Genomic DNA, 25,733 nt, shown 5'->3' with positions numbered 1-25,733 from the left:
TCTAAAATGCATCACATTTATAGTAATACCATATTTACCTCTTTAATAATTCAATATATTGTCACTTCTTACCATTAGTTACACATTTCTTCCCCATTCCTCTGTAACACATCCCCCTCAGCTCAGTATTAAAGCTACTGGCACCTCTTTAGCAGTAGCCTAGCAGCAGAACAGTGTAAATCTCATTTAGCCTGATTCACTACCAACCTGACCTCCCCGAGGAGTCTGAAAATTCATCAGAGAAGTCCGGCTGACAGCAAGCGAATCGGAGTGAATAAAACTTTTCTCCATTACCAGCCTGTCTCCCTCACCTACCGAGTACAATGCGGAACATATACAAAGAAACTAAAGACACTGGGGCAGAAATATTGCAGAATATATCCCTGTCCCAGCATCCCAGGTTTACCTGTACCTGTACATATGATGCATCTCACCATAAAAAATATGAATTGCAGCGTGTGCAGGCTGACTACTAATAAGAGGCTACTATTAAATTGTTTTAGGAAGAGCAAGGTGTCAACCACATACCGTATTCCATGTTGCTGGCCTTGTATTTTATATGCAGACTAGATGCTTCTAATCTAGGTCTTGCAAATATATAGATAGGACTGGTAGAAGCTAAATGCACCACTGCCTCTCCTGATTGCAGAGACCGATTATCTAGGTGTCATTTGTGCAATTATACAATGAAGACAATTTAACGAATCACAGATTCCTTCCATTACGTTCAGTAATAGTAAAGTAGTTACTGCCAGTCATTATCTTTATTATGTGTGAAACAAGGCATGCACTGTACATAGAGTGCGTAGAGGTGAGGTCGCCCCATAGTGAAGGTTGGAGCTGGTCTGCCTTCTGGTACTATTTAACGTTAGCTCACTCCAGGTTACACAGGGAAACAGAGGAGGAGTACCGTGGGAATTTGTTAGCTGTGATCAAGAAAGAAGTGTCTTTCGAAACACATCCGACGTAGACATGGTGTTACATGGTACCTACCACCTATGGCGCTATGGATTTTTTGGAATAAAAAAGAATAAAAGAAGTGTTTTTAAGGAGCCGGCTTTTTTTCCTTTTGTTGTTGCTAGTTAAGCCATTTGACTCACGGTCAGCCCAAGCACCCGAGAAGCTTCAAGCTAAATTGGGCGAAATACTATGAATTTACAAGATAATGTTGTGTTATGCATTTTGTAATTCACCCCAAATTACCAGAGACAGGAGTGGAGATGAGCAATCTGAATCTGTAGAACCCGAATGCAGGTCAAATGTTGCTAGCAATTTGGTTCAGTGACGGCCTGAACCTCAGAGGGTTCATTTCTGCTGAACCAGAGATTCATGAAATGCCCTAAACCTAGTAGTGAAAACTTTCCAAGAGTGTGGTGGTGGCTGTTCAATGGATGTAGCTTTGTTGTCTTTTAGTGCTGGGGTCCTATGTTCAAATCTGAGCAAGGACAACATCTACATGGAATTGGAAAACTAGGGCTCTGCCAATGTAAGGCAACAATGGTAGCCCCTGAGCCACCTTCCTTTTTTCTTCTCTGGAGTAGGAGAAGAACAAGAAACACAAAGAGAACATACAGACTCCATGCAGAGGTTGTCCTCGCTCAGCTTTGAACATAGGGCTTCTGCATTGCAAGACTACAGTGCTAACCCCTAAACCACCATGCTCCTTCTTTGTTTTACAGAGGAAGAGAAAAACAACAATAAGAAACATAAAAAAATATGCAAACTCTATGCATAGGTTGTCCTTGGTTACATTTGAACCTAGGACTCCAGTGCTGCAAGGCTGCAGTGCTAACTGCTTGGCTACCATGCTTTTTAAAATTCTTTGTGTTCTGTATTGGTTTTAGGCATTTTTATGAACTTCAGGTTTGGTTCAACTAATTTGTATTGAACTGAACTTTTTGACGAAATTTGGTGAACTGGCCGATCCGAACTAGCTCATCTCTAGACTGGAGGATTTGGTACATGTTCACCATCCCACCATCTCCTTTCTATAAGCTTTGGATCATTTCCCTCCATTCTTGTTTATTAATGTTGTATCCCTGCACATACAATAGGTTAAGGCCATACATAGTAGGCACAGCTTGCTCAAGGTATGGCTGCAAAAAGGCCAAAAAAATAGGCCTGTGTGTAGTTTTCCAGCACAGTTTTGGAATGCTCATTGTGTTTATCCTAGTCACGAACATTGGCTTTACCCTTCACTCTAATTCATTATGTCTTCCAAATTACCAGTTTCATTACAAGCCTGTCATTCTTTATGACCAATAGTGGTATAACATAATGGGCCCTGCTGATTTGAGTGCAAACTACAGCTGTGCCCCCTGACATATAAATATATATATATATAAACATCTCAAGGGTCACCTGAATAGCCGTGAGGTTAACTGCATTGATATAGGTCCCGAGGGACAATGTAGCTTCAGTAGAATTCTGGAAATAAAAAGATTAACAATAAAGTAATGAAATCAGTTGCTCTCCTATAATATTATTACGCTGGCTCATGAGACTTGCTGCTGGATCATGACTAGCATTTTATGAGAATTATAGTTGCAATTTATGTGATCCACATACACAATCAGCACAGACACCGAAATATTATTTAAAGCTTGTTACAAATCTTTTACTCAATCTAAAGTTCGGAAATTGTTAAATATGATACAAATAGATTTCACTCCAGTATTAAATTGTTTATGGGAAGTGTTTTCTGAGTCATCTGGATGGAATTAGTAGTTGCATTGTAGATTGCAATGTATAGAAGAGTAAAAGAAAATGACATATAGACCTTGGGGCTTATGGGAAGAATGTCTTTCCACAAGACTTCACATTTTTGTACAAAGAAGTATTTATAAGACAACTAGCTGATATACCCGGCTTTGCCCGAGTTAATTTGGTACTGGTGTTTATCGGGTGTTCACACGGAAAATGTTATGAAGTCGTGCTTACTTTAGAGATACCGGAAAAACATATGTTCACCATTTTGCATAATTCTCTGCGTTACCCAGGAAACACCACGTGGAGGTAACCATGTGACGTTTACTTTATATAAAATGACATCAGGAAGTGAGAGAATTAGATTACGTACATAAAATTTGGACACTAATTCTTTTGCGCATAGAATTGAATAATCAAGTTGAGACCCATTAACTTTTCCTATTTATGACATAATTAATGCTCGTGCCAAATTTCCCGTTTCTATGACACCGGAAAGTGAAAAAATTACATTCCGCACGTAAAATTTGGACGCTAATTCTTTTGCGCTAGAATTGAATAATCGAGTTGGGACCTATGAACTTTTCCTATTTATGACATAATCAATGCTCGTGCCAAATTTCACATTTCTATGACAGCGGAAAGTGAGAAAATTAGATTCCGTACGTAAAATTTTGGACGCTAATTCTTTTGCGCATAGAATTGAATAATCGAGTTGGGACACATTAACTTTTCCTATTTATGACATAATCAATGCCCGTGCCAAATTTCATGTTTCTATGACATCGGGAAGTGAGAAAATTAGATTCCGTACGTAAAATTTGGACGCTAATTCTTTTGCGCATAGAATTGAATAATGGAGTTGGGACCCAATAGCGTTTCGTATTTATGACATAATCAATGCTCCTGCCAAATTTCCCGTTTCTATGACACCGGAAAGTGAAAAAATTACATTCCGCACGTAAAATTTAGACGCCAATTCTTTTGCGCTAGAATTGAATAATCGAGTTGGGACCCATTACCTTTTTCTCTTTATGACATAATCAATGCTCGTGCCAAATTTCCTGTTTCTATGACACAGGAAAGTGAAGAAATTACATTCCGTACGTAAAATTTGGACGCTAATTCTTTTGCGCATAGAATTGAATAATGGAGTTGGGACCCATTAGCTTTTCCTATTTATGACATAATCAATGCTCGTGCCAAATCTCCCGTTTCTATGACACCGGAAAGTGAAAAAATTACATTCCGCACGTAAAATTTCGACGCCAATTCTTTTGCGCTAGAATTAAATAATCGAGTTGGGACCTATGAACTTTTCCTATTTATGACATAATCAATGCTCGTGCCAAATTTCACATTTCTATGACACCGGAAAGTGAGAAAATTAGATTCCGTACGTAAAATTTTGGACGCTAATTCTTTTGCGCATAGAATTGAATAATCGAGTTGGGACACATTAACTTTTCCTATTTATGACATAATCAATGCCCGTGCCAAATTTCATGTTTCTATGACATCGGGAAGTGAGAAAATTAGATTCCGTACGTAAAATTTGGACGCTAATTCTTTTGCGCATAGAATTGAATAATGGAGTTGGGACCCAATAGCGTTTCGTATTTATGACATAATCAATGCTCCTGCCAAATTTCCCGTTTCTATGACACCGGAAAGTGAAAAAATTACATTCCGCACGTAAAATTTAGACGCCAATTCTTTTGCGCTAGAATTGAATAATCGAGTTGGGACCCATTACCTTTTTCTCTTTATGACATAATCAATGCTCGTGCCAAATTTCCTGTTTCTATGACACCGGAAAGTGAAGAAATTACATTCCGTACGTAAAATTTGGACGCTAATTCTTTTGCGCATAGAATTGAATAATGGAGTTGGGACCCATTAGCTTTTCCTATTTATGACATAATCAATGCTCGTGCCAAATCTCCCGTTTCTATGACACCGGAAAGTGAAAAAATTACATTCCGCACGTAAAATTTCGACGCCAATTCTTTTGCGCTAGAATTAAATAATCGAGTTGGGACCCATTAGCTTTTCCTATTTATGACATAATCAATGCTCGTGCCAAATTTCCTGTTTCTATGACATCGGGAAGTGAGAAAATTAGATTCCGTACGTAAAATTTGGACGCTAATTCTTTTGCGCATAGAATTGAATAATGGAGTTGGGACCAATTAACTTTTCCTATTTATGACATAATCAATGCTCCTGCCAAATTTCGAGTTTCTATAACACCGGGAAGTGAGAGAATTAGATTCCGTACGTAAAATTTGGACGCTAATTCTTTTGCGCTTAGAATTGAATAATCGTGTTGGGACCCATTAGCTTTTCCCATTTATGACATAATCAATGCTCGGGCCAAATTTTAAGTTTCTATGACATTGGAAAGTGACAGATTTAGATTACGTACGTAAAATTTCGACGCCAATTCTTCATGGACGGATCTTCTTTCTTTAGCCGGCGGATGTGCTCGGCACGCCGGCGGCGTGCCGTGCGCATGCGCCGGGCACATCCACCGGGCCGAAGAAAGAAGATCCGTCCGTGAAGAAGAGAAGATCTGCACGGTCCGCTGCGGGTAAGTTTATTCTTATTTTAGGTCTGCCGCAGATCCGGATGGCTTCCATAGGCTTCAATAGAAGCCTGCGGGAGCTGTCCCCGCGGGAGACCCGCACCTACATGGAGCATGTCCATTTTTTTTCATGCTCCATATTTTTTTAAATTCACTTTTATTGACCATCCGCGGGTATTTATCTACCCGCGGGTGGTCAGTAGAGATGAGCGAACGTACTCGTCCGAGCTTGATATTCGTGCGAATATTAGGGTGTTCGGGATGCTCGTTACTCGTAACGAGTACCACGCGGTGTTCCGGTTACTTTCAGTTTCCTCTCTGAGACGTTAGCGCGCTTTTCTGGCCAATTGAAAGACAGGGAAGGCATTACAACTTCCCCCTCTGACGTTCAAGCCCTATACCACCCCCCTGCTGTGAGTGGCTGGGGCGATCAGATGTCACCCGAGTATAAAAGTCGGCCCCTCCCGCGGCTCGCACACATGCCTTGTGAGTTAGCTGAGGGACAGTGGTATCGTGCTGGAGCTGCTGTAGGGAGAGCGTTAGGAGTTAGTGTAGGCTTCAAGAACCCCAACGGTCCTTCTTAGGGCCACATCTACGTGTGTGCAGGCTGCTGTTAGCAGTGGAGAAATTTTTTTTTTTTCTCAAAATCGGCAGTGCAGAGCATTGCACCCGGCATTAGGGACAGAAGTGGTGCTTAGGCAGGGAGAGTGTTAGGAGTGAGTGTAGCCTTCAAGAACCTCAACGGTCCTTTCTAGGGCCACATTTAACTGTGTGGAGTACTGTGCAGGCTGCTGTTAGCTGTGTTGCTTTTTTTTTCTCAAAATCGGCGGTGCAGAGCATTGCACCCTGCATTGATACTACAGGCACAGAATTGTGTAGGCAGGGCCACAACACAGTTATTAGTCATTGAATAGGCACAGTGGGCCTTTCCTTTTAAACAAAAGGGAAGAAAGTATATTTGCCCTGCCTCTGACAGCCGTCAGGGCTCTGGGTACGTGTGTGCTGCGTGGAGAACGTAAAAAAATCAGACGCAACCAGCTACGGTTGAGTGCAGCCTTGCGCCAATTTCTTTCCTGCCTGGGAAATACCTGCTCTGCCACAGTTAATAACTCTGCAACAGTAAAGTTCTGTGACACTTTTGCAGGGCTGCAACACAGTTATTAAACTTATTATTCATTCACTAGAGGCAGTGGGCCTTTCCTTTTAAACAAAAGGGAAAAAAGTATATTTGCCCTGCCTCTGACAGCTGTCAGGGCTCTGGGTACGTTTGTGCTGCGTGGAGAACGTAAAAAAATCAGACGCAACCAGCTACGGTTGAGTGCAGCCTTGCGCCAATTTCTTTCCTGCCTGGGAAATACCTGCTCTGCCACAGTTAATAACTCTGCAACAGTAAAGTTCTGTGACACTTTTGCAGGGCCGCAACACAGTTATATTAGTCATTGAATAGGCACAGTGGGCCTTTCCTTTTAAACAAAAGGGAAAAAATTATATTTGCCCTGCCTCTGACAGCCGTCAGGGCTCTGGGTACGTGTGTGCTGCGTGGAGAACGTAAAAAAATCAGACGCAACCAGCTACGGTTGAGTGCAGCCTTGCGCCAATTTCTTTCCTGCCTGGGAAATACCTGCTCTGCCACAGTTAATAACTCTGCAACAGTAAAGTTCAGTGACACTTTTACAGGGCCGCAACACAGTTATTAATTTGAATTTCATTGAATACACGCAGTGTGGCTTGTCCTTTGAAAAACAAGGGAAAAAATTGTATTTAGGCTGCAGGCTTGCGCCACTTTCTTTCCTGCCTGGGAAATCAAATCACTGGTAATACACCATGCTGAGGGGTAGGGGTAGGCCTATAGGACGTGGACGCGGGCGAGGACGCGGAGGCCCAAGTCAGGGTGTGGGCACAGGCCGGGCCAGTGTGGTGGCCAGGGGTAGAGGCAGGGCCAGACCGAATAATCCACCAACTGTTTCCCAAAGCGCCCCCTCACGCCATGCCACCCTGCACAGGTCAAGGTGCTCTACGGTGTGGCAGTTTTTCACAGAGACGCCTGACGACCGATGAACAGTGGTGTGCAACCTTTGTCGCGCCAAGATCAGCTGGGGAGGCACCACCAACAGCATGCGCAGGCATATGATGGCCAAGCACCCCACAAGGTGGGACGATGCCCGTTCACCGCCTCCGGTTTGCACCACTGCCTCTCCCCCTGTGCCCCAACCTGCCACTGAGATCCAACCCCCCTCTGAGGACACAGGCACTACCGTCTCCTGGCCTGCACCCACACCCTCACCTCCGCTGTCCTCAGCCCCATCCAGCAATGTCTCTCAGCGTAGCGTCCAGACGTCGCTAGCGCCACAGTTTGAGCGCAAGCGCAAGTACGACGCCACGCACCCGCACGCTCAAGCGTTAAACGTGCACATTGCAAAATTGATCAGCCTAGAGATGCTGCCGTATAGGCTTGTGGAAACGGAGGCATTCAAAAGCATGATGGCGGCGGCGGCCCCGCGCTACTCGGTTCCCAGTCGCCACTACTTTTCCCGATGTGCCGTCCCAGGCCTGCACGACCACGTCTCCCGCAACATTGTACGCGCCCTCACCAACGCGGTTAATGCCAAGGTCCACTTAACAACAGACACGTGGACAAGCACAGACGGGCAGGGCCACTATATCTCCCTGACGGCACATTGGGTGAATTTAGTGGAGGCTGGGACAGAGTCAGAGCCTGGGACCGCTCACGTCCTACCCACCCCCAGAATTGCGGGCCACAGCTCGGTGCTGGTATCTGCGGCGGTGTATGCTTCCTCCACTAAAGCACCTTCCTCCTCCTCCTCCTCCAACGCAACCTCTGTCTCGCAATCAAGATGTGTCAGCAGCACGTCGCCAGCAGTCGGTGTAACGCGGCGTGGCAGCACAGCGGTGGGCAAGCGTCAGCAGGCCGTGCTGAAACTACTCAGCTTAGGAGAGAAGAGGCACACGGCCCACGAACTGCTGCAGGGTCTGACAGAGCAGACCGACCGCTGGCTTGCGCCGCTGAGCCTCCAACCGGGCATGGTCGTGTGTGACAACGGCCGTAAGCTGGTGGCGGCTCTGCAGCTCGGCAGCCTCACGCACGTGCCATGCCTGGCCCATGTGTTTAATTTGGTGGTTCAGCGCTTTCTGAAAAGCTACCCCCACTTGTCATACCTGCTCGGAAAGGTGCGCCAGCTCTGCGCACATTTCCGCAAATCCCACACGCACGCTGCCACCCTGCGGACACTGCAACATCAGTTTAATCTGCCAGTGCACCGACTGCTGTGCGACGTGCCCACACAGTGGAACTCTGCGCTCCACATGTTGGCCAGACTCTATGAGCAGCGTACAGCTATAGTGGAATACCAACTCCAACTTGCGCGGCGCAGTGGGAGTCAGCCTCCTCAATTATTTACAGAAGAGTGGCCCTGGTTGGCAGCCATCTGCCAGGTCCTTGGAAACTTTGAGGAGTCTACCCAGGTGGTGAGCGGCGATGCTGCAATCATTAGCATCACCATTCCTCTGCTATGCATCTTGAGAAGTTCCCTGCAAAGCATAAAGGCAGATGCTTTGCGCTCGGAAACAGAGCCGGGGGAAGACAGTATGTCGCTGGATAGTCAGAGCACCCTCCTGTCTATATCTCAGTGCGTTCAGGAGGAGGAGGAGGAGCATGAGGAGGATGAGGAGGAGGGGGAAGAGACAGCTTGGCCCACTGCTGACGGTACCCATGCTGCTTGCCTGTCATCATTTCAGCGTGTATGGCCTGAGGAGGAGGAGGAGGAAGAGGAGGAGGAGGATCCTGAAAGTGATCTTCCTAGTGAAGACAGCCATGTGTTGCGTACAGGTACCCTGGCACACATGGCTGACTTCATGTTAGGATGCCTTTCTCGTGACCCTCGCGTTACACGCATTCTGGCCACTACGGATTACTGGGTGTACACACTGCTCGACCCACGGTATAAGGAGAGCCTTTGCACTCTCATTCCCGAAGAGGAAAGGGGTTCGAGAATGATGCTATACCACAGGGCGCTGGTGGACAAACTGATGGTAAACTTCCCATCCAACAGTGCTAGTGGCAGAAGGCGCAGTTCCGAGGGCCAGGTAGCAGGAGAGGCGCAGAGATCAGGCAGCATGTACAGCGCAGGCAGGGGAACATTCTCCAAGGCCTTTGCAGGTTTATGGCTCCCCAGCAAGACTGTGTCACCGCTCCCCAGTCACGGCTGAGTCGGCGGGAGCACTGTAAAAGGATGGTGAGGGAGTACGTAGCCGATCGCATGACCGTCCTCCGTGACGCCTCTGCCCCCTACAACTACTGGGTGTCGAAGCTGGACACGTGGCCTGAACTCGCGCTGTATGCCCTGGAGGTGCTTGCTTGTCCTGCGGCTAGCGTCTTGTCAGAGAGTGTGTTTAGTGTGGCTGGGGGAATCATCACGGATAAGCGTACCCACCTGTCAACCGACAGTGCCGACAGGCTAACACTCATCAAGATGAACAAAGCCTGGATTTCCCCAGACTTCTCTTCTCCACCAGCGGACAGCAGCGATACCTAAGCAATACGTAGGCTGCACCCGCGGATGGAAGCATCGTTCTCTCTCACCATCCAAAACGGGGACATTTCTGCTTCATCAATCTGTGTATAATATTCCTCCTCCTCCTCCTCCTGCTCCTCCTCCTGAAACCTCACGTAATCACGCCGAACGGGCAATTTTTCTTAGGGCCACAAGGCTCACTCATATAATTTTTCTAAACAATTTTTATACGTTTCAATGCTCTTTAAAGCGTTGAAAGTTTAACTTGAACCAATTTTTCGTTAAACTGGGCTGCCTCCAGGCCTAGTTACCACTTAAGCCACATTAACCAAAGCGATTAATAGGTTTCACCTGCCCTCTTGGTTGGGCATGGGCAATTTTTCTGAGGTACATTAGTACTGTTGGTACACCAATTTTTGTGGGCCCTCGCCTACAGTGTAATCCAATTAATTTTTTGCCCACCTGCATTACAGCTGACGTTACATCAGCTGTGTTGGGCACTGCAATGGGATATATTTATGTACCGCCGGTGGGTTCCAGGGAGCCACCCATGCTGTGGGTCCACACGGAGTTGTAACTACATGTGTCCACTTCTAAAGAGCCCCAGTCTGACTGGGGCATGCAGTGTGGGCCGAAGCCCACTTGCATTAAACATGACATTACCTCAGCTGTGATGGGCAATGCAATGGGATATATTTATGTACCGCCGGTGGCTTCCTGGCACCCACCCATGCTGTGGGTCCACAGGGAATTATAAATGCATCTGTTTCCACTTGTAAAGAACCCCAGTCTGACTGGGGCATGCAGTGTGGGCCGAAGCCCACCTGCATTAAGCACGACATTACTACCTCAGCTGTGTTGGGCAATGCAATGGGATATTTTAGTGTATCGCCGGTGGGTTCCAGGGAGCCACCCATGCTGTCGGTCGACAGGGACTTCACAATATGGAGTTGTACCTGCCTGTGTCTATGAATTAAAAAGCCCGGTCTGACTGGGGCATGCAGAGACACCTTGACAGAATGAATAGTGTGTGGCACATAGGTTCCCCATTGCTATGCCCACGTGTGCAGCTCCTGATGGCGGTGGCACAGGATTCTATTTCTCATTGCTTCTGTACAGCATTGTGGGCTATCGCCCTGCCCCTTTTAAAGAGGGTCGCTGCCTAGCCGTGCCAACCCTCTGCAGTGTGTGCCTGCTTTTCCTCTGGCAGACGCACTTCTAAATAGACATGAGGGCGGTGTGGCATGAGGGCAGCTGAAGGCTGGGCAGGGACACTTTGGTGTGCACTGTGGGGGGAGGGGGGGCGGTTGGGCAGGATGTAACCCAGGAGAAGTGGCAGTGGAGTGTCATGCAGGCAGTGATTGTGCTTTGTTGGAGGTAGTGTGGTGCTTAGCAAAGGTATGCCATGCTAATGAGGGCTTTTCAGAAGTAAAAGTTGTTGGGAGGGGGGGGCCCCACTCTTGCCGCTATTGTGGCTTAATAGTGGGACCTGTGAACTTGAGATGCAGCCCAACATGTAGCCCCTCGCCTTCCCTATCCGTTGCTGTGTCGTTCCCATCGCTTTCTTGAATTGCCCAGATTTTCATACAAGGAAACCTTAGCGAGCATCGGCGAAATACAAAAATGCTCGGGTCGCCCATTGACTTCAATGGGGTTCGTTACTCGAAACGAATCCCTCGAGCATCGCGAAAAGTTCGTCCCGAGTAACGAGCACCCGAGCATTTTGGTGCTCGCTCATCTCTAGTGGTCAGTGCATCCCTATGGGGTGCGGATCCGCGTGCGGGAGAAGAGTTAAAATCCGCTGCGGATTTTAATTCTTCTTTTCCCCGTAAACATGAGGCCTAAAAGGGGTGTCCCAACAGAGACAAACCCTTTTAGTATGTGGCGCACAAGGTCTACATCTGGTCACGTTGGGTCCCTCTCCAGGTACCCCAGAAAACAGCTAATTTTGCTGAAGGAAGCCAGACATTCCCTCTGGGAAAACGTAGTATTAAATGTTGACCATTCAAATGAATGGCCATCTATAGGACAGCTGAAAATGGGCCAGAATGGAGGATGCTGTTATAGAAGAAGAGGGCCCTGAATGAGGACCCTACTATATGACCTTCATATTCCCTAATACGGTACATGATCATGGGCTGTATTTTTACTATACCCCAATTAACCTTTTACAGTCTGATTTTTTTTTTCTATAAAAGTGGTAACATTTAAGCCACTGAAAAAAAAATTGAAAAGTAGTGATCCCATTTGGGAACATTGGCATGTAAAAGGTTTTAATAACTACCTCCTAGGGAGAAGCTACAAACACAACTAGCATGAAAAATTCAGAAAGCATTCTTGACAAGAATCCAATTTAGGTTGGTACTTAAATAGTACTGAAAGTTGTCAGGCTATTCCATAAAACTACATTCTATATATCTGCAGGATTCTAAGGCTAGTGCTACATCTAGACTTTTTGGAGTAAGACTTTGGAGCAATCACAACTTTAAGTGATTTTCAGGAGATTTTCAAGCAATTTTTAACTTCCGTTCAGTTTTCAGTTTTACTCTATGGTAGAATAACGTGGCTTCTACTTTTCAAAATCATTCAGAAATCCCAGAATGTAGCCTTTTAAATAGCTAAGGACCCACTTGACTGGAGTGATGTTGAAAAGATTTCTAAGCTGCTCAATGTATTCCTACAGACAGTGAATACTGAGTGATTAAATGTCTAGGAGTAGACCTAGCCTAAGAAATATATTCATCATTAATTTTTAATTCGAAATGAAGTCACCCCTTCAGAATATTAGATATGTAGAAGAGTAAAGAGGAGGAGAGCTGCTGGAGGAAAGATTGTTTCACCCATGATTTCCAGATGTTCAATCAATTGCTTGGATTCCTTGTACTTTTAAGCAAGTACTAGATTCTGTCATTGGCTGATCTTCTGTTAGACACTCCAGGACTTCAAGGTGACAACCAGTGGTGTGACCTTGGGATCTTGAGTCTCAATGTGAAATCTGTAACCATACCTCCACCTACCATTTGTAATTTATAGTAATGGTGGCTTTTATGGCAGAGACTGGGTGCACTGCTACCTCTGAATTTCCTATAGCTTACGACCCTAGTGTCAACTCATTTTTTATGGTTATAACAATAGAGACAGAAGCCCATGTGACTGTTTATTTGTATATATAATGAAGTATGGGAACAGACTCCCATACAGGATGTAAGTGTGTATTTGTGCCTGCATAGATGTGACATTGAGCAGTATGTAAAATAACAGGCCAGGTGGAGTATGAATGGAATTACTATAGGAATAATATTAAGACCAGGACAATGTCAGGCAGCAGGAGATGCTACATCATGCTATTCCAGGTGCTGGTAGAAATGAAAGGGCATGATAAGTGAGAGGAGTCTACAAGTAAGGGTCCTTGTAGACAAGCTGATTTGTTTGAACAAGCGAATGACATCACCGCTAACTCGTTTGCTCTTGCGCTGTCAGTTTAGACAGACAGATACATGGCGTGTTCAAACGAGAATCACTTAGAGCCATTGAGTCTTTCACATTCGCTGTATAAGTGAATGAGAAGGACTGAATGATTGTTGTTTAAACTGTACAAACTAACAATGTTTTTTATGCCTGCAGAAAATGAATGATGAACGATTCTTTTTCATTATTCAGTCGTTGGTTCATGTTTAGATCATCACCGTTCACTTCTGCTCGTTTGAATGATTTTTTGAACAGTAATCATTCCATATAAAAGCACCTTAATGCAAAGTCACAGAGCAATTGCGAGATAGCAGAATAAATTGTAGCACCAAACACTGAATAGTGCCAAGTCCATGAAGTGGAAAGTAGAGTATCTAGTCTTGCTAGAGAAACCACTGGGAGTGAATGGAGCAGGGTCGCACCAAATAAAGACAGTCTATTAGAGTTTGAATTAGTCTAAAGGAACTGAGTCCCAAAATTACCACTTTTGGTACAAACAATGTCACCAGTGTTTTTAAACTGTTTATCGAAAGTTTCCAAGACTGACATTAAGTTTTTGTGGTACCATTGACAGTAAATAAGAGCATGATTGTAATGAAGTTCAAGTGATGTCCACCATTTTTATAAATGATCTGGAGGAGAGAATTGATGGAAAACTGATCAAATTTGCGGACGACACAAAGCTAGGAGAGATAGCTAACACTAGGTAAGAGAGGGAAAGTATTCAAAAAGATCTAGAAAAACTGGAATAGCGGGCGGCGCCAAAATGGTATTTAACAAGGAGATATGATAAGTCCTACATCTGGGCAAGAAAAATGAAAAAAGCACATACAGAATGGGAGGATTTGGACTAAGCAGCAGCACATGTAAAAAAGACTTGGGTATACTAATAGATCACAGACTGAACATGAGTCAACAATGTGATGTAGCAGCCGAAAAGGCAAACACAATTCTGGGATGTATTAAAAGAAGCATAGAGTCTAGATCACGTTAGGTAATTTTCCCCCTCTACTCTTCCTTAGTCAGACCTCATCTGGAATACTGTGTCCAGTTCTGGGAACCCCAATTTAGAAAAGACATAGACAAACTGAAGCAAGTTCAGAGAAGAGTTACCAAGATGATGAGCGGTCTGCAAATCATGTCCTATGAAGAACTGTTAAAGGATCTGGGAATGTTTAGCTCACAAAAAAGAAGGCTGAGAGGAGCCCTAATAGCGGTCTACAAATATCTGAAGGGCTGTCACAGTGCAGAGGGATCAGCCCTATTCTCATTTGCACAAGGAAAGACTAGAAGCAATGGGATGAAACTGAAAGAATGGAGACACAGATTAGATATTAGAAAAAACTTTCTGACAGTGAGGGTAATCAATGAGTGGAACAGGTTACCACGGGAGGTGGCGAGTTCTCCTTCAATAGAAGTGCTCAAATAAAGGCTCGACAAATATCTGTCTGGGATGATTTAGTATATCCTGCACTGAGCAGGGGGTTGGCCCCGATGACCATGTAGGTCCCTTCCAACTCTACCAGTCTATGATTCTATGATCAAATTTTTCTTACACAATAACCCTTGAGGTAGCCTGAGATTTGCCCAATCACGTTACATAAGGTACTACAGAATTTCCACTAAAGCATCAACCATATGGTAGGCTTAGATTTTTGAGAATATCCAGTCTACTGTTGGCTCTACTATGTTGTTTTCCCACTAGCGATTGTTGGATGAAAATGCAGCAAGATGCAACATGAGTATAAATGCATTATTTGACAATGTGTCAATAGGCTTAAATCCGTCTCGACTTTAGGGTGCTAGAATTAGTTTTTGAGTATGACAGATTTCCAGAAGCCTATATGAGTACTGGGGGTAAATTCACTGCTGAGAACTGCATTGTACCTCACTCACAGATGTAATGTCTATATTTTATCACTGTTCTGGAGTGGAACATCAATCAAGCTAGAAGAATGTTTTATCTAACGTGTATTTAGAACAGAAATTACACCTCACATTCTGTGCTATTTTCCTTCAGTAAGATTGACTTTTGTGATTAGGTGCACCACACACATTCTGTTCGCACTCAGCAGAACGGATCTAAAAATATAATTTAACATAATATTACCACAGTGCTCCCACTTTATAGCACCTGCTACGAACAGAGGAATAAAGTTGTGCTGTCGTAAGGGTTGCATTATATAAAGAGTCATTTTATAGACAATTTGGTTATACATGAGCCGCAATGGTACAAAGCAGATGGAGATCATCGGTGTGACTAATTTTTAGCAGGGCTATATCTATATGGCTGAACAATAAACTTAAAAAAAGGAATAAAAATATTTCCCTATACCACCAGATTGGAGAGAGATGCTCTGATTTATGCACCGGAATACTAATGTGACTACAATAATCTTTCTAAATTACAGCAGTCAGCAAATTTACAGACTGATTTCTATGAAGGTTTCGAGTTATGAAGTGCAAAAAACTTAAATTGTGCGGATATGAAATTGGCATACTTTGCAAAATGTATTTAAGAACTGTGAATATTTTTTTTTAGGATGTGAGGAGCATTGCAATGTTTTGATTATACAGTAAAAGTTTTTTTATTATGGCAATCAATGGCATTTGATCTGTGCTGGATTAGCAGACATTTTGAAAGATGGAATAGTCCTATCAAAGCAAATTAAACCCACTTCAAAAACATAATTTTATTTTTTTGTCAATATAAAATGTACAAATATCACTAAATATTGGGTGATTATTAGAGTTGAGCGAACGTACTCTTCCTAGCTTGATGCTCGTTTGAGTATTCACATACTCGATGGTGCTCGCTACTTGAGCAAGCATCACGCCGTGTTCGACCACGCCCCAGTTTTGGCCCCTCCCAGCGACTAATGTGTCAGATTTGACCCCTCCCCGCTGCGATGCTGGGCACGTCAATGGTAGTTTGTGGCTAGCTTGGCGGAGGAGAGAGAACACGAACACAGGGAGAAAAAAAAAGCTCCGCAACCGGCGGGTCCCATACAAAAATGTATTGAAGTCAATGGGGTTCGTTACTGGAATAGAGCTCTCGAATTTTACGAAAAGCTCGACTTGAATAACGAGGACCCGAGCATTTTGGTGCTCGCTCATCTCTAGTGATTATCAATGGTACATACTCTGATTGGGTCACTCTTACTAGTGGGGTGCTACAGGGGGCAGTATTGGGCCCTATTATTTTTAATACATTTATTAATGACTTGACAGATGAGATTGCACAGTAAAATATCAATATTTGCAGATGATACAAAATTATGTAAAGTAATTAACACAAGAATGTGGTTACAAATGGATGTGGATAAGTTGGGGGCTTTGGACAGAAAAGTGGCAAATGAGATTTAACAATGATAAATGTAAGATTATGCATATGAGCAGAGGAAATGCATGTCACCATTATACACTGAATGGGAAACCACTGGGCAAAACCAACATAGGAAAGGATTTGGGGATTTTAGTTAACTGTAAACTTGACTGGAGCAACCAGTGTCAGGCAGCTGCTGCCAAGGCAAATAGGATCATGGGGGCAACAAAAGAGGTCTAGGGGCACATGATGAGAACATTGTCCTTCCTCTTTACAAGTCACTGGTCAGACCACACATGGAATACTGTGGACAGTTTTGAGCACCTGTACTCAGGAAGGACATATCAGAGCTTCAGTGGGTACAAGTGTGGGCAACTAAAGTTATAAATGGAAGTACCCAGAGAGGTTATTAAAATTGGCGTAATTTATTTTAGAATAAAGACGGCTGAGGGGCGACCTAATAACTATGTATAAATATATCAGGACAATACAGAGATCTCTCCCATCATCTATTTATACCCAGGAATGTAACAAGGGGGCGCTCTATACATCTAAAGGAAAGAATGTTTCCACACCAACATAGAAGGGGCATTAGGATTCAGTTGTGAATCCATTGTGACGTCTTACCGAGTGGAACCAACCAGCAGGATAGACAGCTGACACCGAGGTGCAGACTGTGTAAATGCGGGGACTCTATACAAAGGACAAAAACAGGCCTTACCCTGAACTTAGATGGGCTGAGATATCCCTTACCTGGAGATACTCCTGAAGGTAGAGGGATCCAGGCTGCATTTCCTGTCCCTGACTCCTAGACTTCCCTACCTACCTGGTGAGGATAAGATGGGAACCGGAGGCAGTTCTGTGCAGAGACCACAGATACAGGGAATAGATAGACAAACAAGAACCCAGCAGCAAGCACACAGAAAACTGGATAAACCCAAAGACACAGAAATAATCCAGCTAAGAATAAACAGAGAACTGAACACAGACAAGATAGCTGCCCCAGCAGCCCGCTTACAGTCATACAGGAAATGAACAACAACACCAAGCATTCTGGGAAAGGTCTGGGGAGTTTAAATAGGAAACTGATTGTGAATGCTGGAAGAAACAGAAGCAGATTCAAAAGACAGGATGACTCCTCCGTCCGCTAGACCTAACAAGGGAATTCTTTACTGTAAGAGCAGTGAGACTATGGAACCCTGTGCCTAAGGACGCCAAGTTGGCAAATTTGATAAAAATGAAGAGGGGCCTAGATGCCTTCCTTGAGCGTTACAATATTACATGGTATAGTCACTAGTTACTTCAGAAGGGTCGGTGATCCAGGGATTGTTCCAATTGCCAGATTGGAGTTGAGAAGCAATTTTTCCCTTAAAGAATGAAAACTGGCTACTACCTCATTTTTTTTAATGTCTTCCTCTGGATCAACATTGGGAGGCAATAGGCTGAGCTGGATGGACATATGTCTTTTTTCAGTCTTACATACTATGTTGCTATGTTGCTTTAATGAAACATAAGATATCAATTCAACATAAAAGCAAATACAGTAAACAACCCCCACCATCCTTTTCAATGTCTGCTTTTTGATCACTGTACTTTAGTTAAGTCAAGAAATGTTCATCCATGTAAAAGTTCGAGAGAGTGCCATGCAGTCTATGGCATGGTATACTTGTAATCACAGAGTTCCAACAAATAACTGCCATGTTGAGACAAAACATCTGGTTAATCTTTCTGTTTCACAAAATGGTATCCAGCCAATTCATTAGGAGACCATGTTTGACTTAACCCCTTGAGTGGCACGCCCGGAAATTTTCCAGGACGAGCTCCACTGCTCATAGCGATATAGCCCGGAAGATTTTTGGGCTATGCATCACTATGGGAGCTGCAGAGCACAATGCCACAAGCTGTGACATTGTGCTCTGCCTGCACAGTCCCACAGAGAACAAAGCAGGACATTGAGAAGCAGGAAGATATTGCCGATCTGCTGGCAATCTCCTGCTTCTAATGTCCTGCTTTGTTTACAGGCTGCTATAGAGACCATCGGCTTGTCAGAAGCAAGCTGATGGTCTCTGTTGCAGGGAGAGCTGGTGCTTGGCTGTCAGAGGACAGCTAGGCACCAGCTCTTACAGCAGAGATCAGAGAAAACCTCTGATCTCTGCTGTGTTAACCCTTTACATGCTGCAGTCTATGTGACTGCAGTATGTAAAGGGCTGTCACCATGGTTCCCCCCAGAATGTGATCAGGGAGTCCTGATGGGTCTCTGTGAAAGTTCCCTAAAGGGACAAAAATAAAAAGAAGTAAAAAAAAAAAAGTAAAACATTATTTTAAAAAATTAAATAAATAAAATTCAAAACACTTGTCTCCCTTTACTTTGTGAAAAATTAAAAATAAAATTACACATGTAGTATTCATGCGTCATAATGACCCAGAGAAGGAAGTTGGTACATTATTTAACCCCTTAATGACACAGTCCCTTTTTTTCTTCTTCCCCCATTTCTTTTTTTCCTCCCCCCGTTTAAAAAATCCTAACTCCTTTATTTATCCATCGACGTCTCTGTATGAGGGCTTGTCTTTTGCAGGATGAGTTATATTTTTCAATGGTGCCATTTAAAGTACCATATAATGTACTGAAAAACTTTTACAAAAATCTAAGTGGAGTAAAATGAAAGAAAAATGACATTCCACCATCCTTCAGTGAGTTTTGTTTCTACGGCGCACAAACTGCAACAAAAATGACCCGATAACTTTATTCTATGGGTCGGTACGATTACTACAATACTAAACTAGTATAGATTTTTTTACTATAGCACTTGTATTTTATTTCAAAGACATTTAATTTTTTAAAATTATGTTCTGCTGCATCTTCTGCGCGCAATAACTTTTTTATTTTTCCATCCACGTAGTTGAGCAAGGGCTCATTTTTTGCAGGATGTCCCGTAGTTTACATTGGTACCATTTTGGAATACATACGACTTTTTGTTCGCTTTTTATTGCATTTTTTCTAGAAGACAGGGTGACTGAAAAGTGGATTTGTGGCATTCTTTATTTTTTTTTCAGACTACGTTCACCATGTGGAGTAAATAATGCACTACTTTGATAGATCAGACATTTATGGACGTGGCGATACCAAATATGTATTTTTCTTTTATGATTTAGATTTTTTTATTATAGATATGGCAAAAGGAGGGTGATTTAAACTTGTATTACTTTTTTTTTTTTTGTGAAAAAGTCATGAAAAAGAAAAAAAACTATTACAACTAGTCCAACAGGGTATTCTTACTGTATATTACTTGCTGCTCTGTAGTTGGGGACCTCTCCAGCATGTCCCATACCGCAGTACTGGCTCTAGCCAGCAGATGGTGCCATTGTATAATGGCAGAAAGAGAAAGCCCCATAGGAAACCCTGAATCCAAAATTGGATTGCAAAGGGTTAATACATTATTTATATTGCTGAGAGAATGCAGTGAAAAATAAAAATAAAAAACATGCCAGAATTACAGATTTTGTTAATCTTGCCACTAGAAAAAAATTGAATAAAAAGCGATCAAAATTTTACATGTTCCAAAAAAATTAGACAAATGAAGACTAGAGTTCATCCCGCAAAAAAACAAGGTCTTCTAGAGCTCTGGCAATGGAAAAAAAATTAATATGGCTCTTGGAATGTGGCGACAAAAAAGCAAACCTTTAAGAAAAAAAATGTTTTAAATGTACAAAAATAGCAAAACATTAAAAAAAACTGTATAAACTTGGTGTCGCTGGAATTGTGCTGACTCAGAGAATAATCTTATCACACTATTTATTCTGCACACTGAACGCCATAAAAATGAAATCGAAAAAACAAATGGCAGGATTTCTTTTTTTCCCCCCAATCTCCCTACTATTTTTTTTACAAAAGTTATGCAATACATTATATATACCCAAAAATGATGCCATCAAAAAGTACAACTTGTCCCGCAAAAAACAAGCCCTCATATGGCTGTGTCAATGGAAAATGAAAAAGTTATGGCTCTTGGAACGCGACTGCAAAATTATATGAAATTAAATGATTGGCCCATTTAAAAAACCTGCCTGGTGGGTCTGACAGGGTGGTAAGAAACCCGCCACTCAAGGGCTTAAGAGGTGATTAAAGCTACACAAACTGGGAATAGGCTCACCCAATGTTGAAGAATACTTTTCCTAGTTGCACTAGCTTACATGTAGAGAAAATTTCAATTAGTCTTTCTAAGTTTGACATTGTCAGAATCCATAAGGGTATTAAATATTGCTCTTTCAAGCATTAATTGGAAAGATACATAAAATGTGCTCAGTGGTATGATTACTCCCTATATTCCAAGGCATTTGTGCATGTCAGCATTCCTAAAAATTATGGAGTACGTGAGAGTTAGGTTGTTGGGATTTAGTCCAATAGAATTCACCATCTTAGAATGCAGATAAGGTGTAATGTAAACCCTATGGAATATCAATCGACATACATTGTTGTGGTGTCGGTACTAAGGGCACAGGTTATACTGCGTGTATTCTGGCCACTTGCTGTGTCACAGTGTTTAATGTGTAAGTACCAGGATACACAAGGTTTAGGGCAGAAGGCGATGCTCCAACCCCTGTGTTGAACCTCACGCATGTAATTGTAGATGTAGCTCCCATTGATTTTAATGAGAACTATGCCTGCAATTATGAGTGCCGACCACTACATAGGGATAGGAGCAGCAGCTTCTGCTCCGGCCCCAGTGTATCACAGCTCTGACAACGGATGAAGCCTGAAAAACCCCTTTAATCACTCTGAACTTTGAATATTTAGTTATTATAGTCTAAGCCAGGTTGTTTACTCATCTTAGCTGGCTTTAGTGTTCAGAGTAGTTGTAGCCTCTTAGCCTTGGATCAATGTCTGGTGTCTCCCTCTTAGTGGGGTCACTTTTTTCAGGGTGGGTGCTTCATTAACAAGATCAGTCTGGTATATTTGTTCATATTGTTACTCATGCTTTGCCATATTATATCCTGGTATCCTTCGGTAGTTTGAAAAGACCCATATTGTTGGTTACTGGTTCAATCACATCTATTTCTCCATAGCTTGTCACCTCCAGTTGTGCAAACTACTCAAACCAGACTTGACATATATCTTGATAACCACATATAAGTATGACTCTATTAAGCTGTGCAATGGCTTCTAACTTCTAGTGTTGGGGTTTGTGAGATCTATTTAGTTGGTACCGAGCATGTTTATGACCAGTCAATACATTGTCTAATGACTGTATATCATGCTCCTAGAATTCTGATGTGAACATACCTTCTTAAGGCCGCTCAAAGCCTGCATAGGAGTGCATTACAATACGCACTCCTATGCAGACGGCCGCGGTTTGGCCTATTTTTGTGCGGGGCTCGCAGAGCACAGTAATGTCACTCACCCGGCCGCCGGCTCCGGTCTGCGCATGCGCCGGCTGCCCGGCAGCTGGCACATGAAAGAGCCGGGGCCACCGGGCGCGGGTGAGTACGCGCTCGTCTCTGCAGGCGCTCAGGTCAGGTCCCGCGGCGAGAATTCTCGCCGCCGGATCCGACCCGCTCGTCTGCAGGCGGCCTAAAAAGGAGTTCAAGTGTATGATCATTTGCCTGTTGTGGTAATCAGAGCCAGATTAAAGACCCATTTACACAGAACGATGATCACTGAAAATTCGCTCAAACGACAGTTTGAGTGGCAGTTTTGTGCGATCATCTTTGCATAACTCTAAGTAGCTAATTAGCTACTAAAGAGTTTAATGCAGGCAGAGCGGGATACAGCTGTGATAGCTCCAAGATCAAAGCAGCTGTTTTACATATGCAAACAGTTGCTTTGTTCTCGGTCCTTTTAGCTGGTGTCCTGCTGAGAACTGCCAGTGGGATACCAGCTGAAAAATGCTATCAGCACCGCCCACTGAGATATCAACGGCTGGCACTGATAAGGCACATCACTCATTTCTAGCTGGCTTGAAATGAGCGATGAACGAACAGTGCACAAAAAGTGCATGATGGCCACGCGTTTACATGCAACGATTATTGCTCAAAAGACGGCTTTTGAGCAAATTATGAGTGATAATCGTTGTATCTAAATGGGTCTTAAGGCTCTGTTGGCCCTAAGGTACATTTTGATAGGTGGCCTGAAAATACAGATATTTTGATCTCACCAATTAACCCTTTCCAATCCACTATCTGATGTCTAAACACATTCTGATTGAAGGATGTACAGCTCCGATGTCGGAAGACGTCCGGCAGGGTATTCTTACTGTATGTTACTGGCCGCTCTGTTGTCGTGGGGCCTCTCCAGCATGTCCCATACTGCAGTACTGGTTCTAGCCAGCAGACGGCACCATTGTATAATGGCAGAAAGAGAAAACCCCGAAGGAAACCCTGAATCCGAAATTGGATTGCAAAGGGTTAAAGGAAGAAAGGTAAATTTAACAACAGAAAATGTATTACAAACAGTTTTCGAACCACCAATTTTTTTGACAGTCCTATTATCATGAGAAATTTCCTCAGTTGAGAGATATAAAATGCTTTCCAACCTATAGAGTGACAGAAAGTTTTCCTGTTGAGTTGCATTAGTAAAATGAGATGTACCTTGAAGCTCGTCACGTGTATATTTTAGATATGCAGCTAGTGAATATAGTTTAATATTAACGAAGCTGAGGCTCCCATCAGGATTACCGTAAATTGTTGTGTTTAAACATACTAATCCTGCCGGCTTCATTACCTTTCCAATTAAACATTCGTTTTTTGGATTAGCGATAAGTAATAATAAATCATCTGCAAATGCTAATATAAAACTCACGTTTATGCGGTGGCTACACAAGGCAAATGCACTGTTGATTTTTAAATGGGGCAGTTTTGACTGCGGAGTTTGGTGTATAAATGCTATGGATTTGCCCCAGATTTCACTCTATGCATTACATTGTGAAGCGTACAACCTGCTCATGAAATCCACAGCATAAATTGACAGGCTGCGGATTCCAAATCTGCACAGCTGTCTAATTCCACAGCGGTAATTCTATATGAAAAATCTGCAGCATTTACGCCACGTGTGGCCATACCATTAAAGTGTGATAACCATCAAGAGTACAATTAGGATTCTTAACATTGTATTTAAAGGGAAAGTGTCATATTGAGGCTGATTTAGACACAACGAGAATCACTCAAAATTTAATCAAAAGAATCTTTTGACTGATTCTCGCTCTGTCTAAATACACTGACATCATACAGCTTCCATGCACAAGTCGTTGATCGCTGAATTCTAGCCTGCTAGAATTCAGCGATCAGCTGTTATCAGCTGGCTGCACTGATAAGATTCTCTCTGCCTGTGTCCTGCTGTGAATTCACTGTGGAGCATGTTCTGTAAGTGCAGAGAACACCACAGCTGTTTGCTTATGCAGAACAGCTGTCGTGTTCAGAAAGAGCTAGCGGTAGTGTCCCACTACGCTTGCATAGCTCTATAGTAGCTAATTAGCTACTATAAAGTATGCAAAGATGATCGCTCAAAACTATCACTCAAACTGTCATTTGAGCGACTTTTGAGCGATCATCTGTCAGTGTAAATGGGGTATTAGGTTTTATTTTTATTAATTACATTCAAGTTTATAAAACTCAGTGGTTAGCATTGCTGCCTTGCAGTACTGGTGTCCTAAGTTCAAATCTGACCCAGTACGATATGTGCATGGAGTTTGTATGAATGCTTGTAGAAACCCACACAAGCATCCATGTGTGTGTCCTTCATGATCAGAATTAAACCTAAAACCCTCATCAACACAATATGTGGAACTTCTTTTTCCTTCACGCCTGAGGAAATCTTGATTTGGCAACCAACAAGCCAGTTTAAACCCTCACACAAAAACCTACCAACAATCTTAATCTTAGCAGCCAAACTTCTTGTTCCTCTCTGCTAGAAAGAAGTGGAACCCCCTCAAATATCACAATGGTTAGAAAAAGTGGAACCAATTTTCAGTTTCGAAGAGATGGGAGATGGTTTTGAGAGACGTCTTCACGTCTATCTGGGCACCCTGGATTGGTTTTCGGGTTAAAAGGGATACTCTTTCTACTCAATAGCCTATTTGTTTATTGCCTTAAATTGCAGGACTGGTCTGTCTGGGCTGCTTTTGATCACTTAAGATATTGCAATAATACTCGCCTTTTGTTAAGTTGGTTCTGAGGTTTTGTTCGTCCTGTTACCTTTCCCTCCTCCCTATTTAGCCCTTCACCCCCCCCCCCTTCCTTTTTTCCACTCTCTGTTTCCCACCAAATTCTTTCTTTAATTCCCCTTGTAGACATCATTTCCTTTTTGTTTTTGTAATGTCATCAGTCAGAGATATTTCGCAGTCTCTGTTCTAATTCATTTGGTTCTTACCTGACCGTATGTAGAATGTAGAGTTTAACTAAGGTCCTCTGTGGCCCTTCTTGTCATAACTTTGGTATTTATCTGTGGTTTTTATATTCAATAAAAACAAAAAGTTTAAACAAGAATTGAACCTAAAACTACAGTACTGTAAGGCAGCAAGGCTAAACACTGAGCCACATTTATGATGATGATGATGATTATTATTATTATTATGGAGGAAGAGGACCGTTTTGTGCACCAGTTTTATGGATATTGGTGAAGTTCTGGTTCAGTTCGAAAGAATTCAGCTGAATTAAACTTTTTGCCTAAAATCGGCACACTGGCCAAACCAAACTTTTCAAACATTTGCTCAACACTATCTAGAAGGAATAACAGTGGAAAAGCACAAAGCAGAGTTTATGAGCAAAGATGCCCCAGAATTGTTATTTCTTGAAGAAAACAAGTATTTACTAAAACAAATATTTCAGATCCTCTTTACCTTTGCCAAGAAAAATAGTGCAGCCCTTGCTTGTCTCGCTCAATGTATTTGTAACGTTTTGTTTTACAGCCGTTACATATTCTGTAACCGTTTTTGTCTCTGACATGCTGGAGCAGAAAGATAAATTACATATTGGTATTTGTTTATACGGGAAACATGGAGACACAGGATATAGAAATATAAACTGGCAGCGTGTGATGAATGGAAATGAAGAAGAGGTAAGGCAAGGCAAGGGGTTCTTTCGTTTGCAGCTCAGATATAAGTACTTAATAGTGATGTGTAGA

General features: G+C 42.9%; 1 protein-coding gene across 1 annotated transcript in view; it reads left to right on the top strand.

The window, feature by feature from the left end:
- The window catches only part of LOC136578685 (lipoxygenase homology domain-containing protein 1-like), a 119,726-nt gene that overhangs the window by 65,120 nt on the left and 28,873 nt on the right, over window positions 1-25,733 (top strand). The window contains exon 12 of the mRNA XM_066578874.1: window positions 25,519-25,667. Within this exon, the coding sequence (XP_066434971.1) occupies window positions 25,519-25,667 (149 nt within the window). The remainder of the gene's footprint in view (window positions 1-25,518; window positions 25,668-25,733) is intronic.

This window comes from Eleutherodactylus coqui, chromosome 9 (genome assembly GCF_035609145.1).
Source record: "Eleutherodactylus coqui strain aEleCoq1 chromosome 9, aEleCoq1.hap1, whole genome shotgun sequence".
NCBI lineage: Eukaryota > Metazoa > Chordata > Amphibia > Anura > Eleutherodactylidae > Eleutherodactylus > Eleutherodactylus coqui.
The sequence above is the reverse complement of the archived record's forward strand: the minus strand, read 5'-3'. Positions and strand labels throughout refer to the sequence as shown.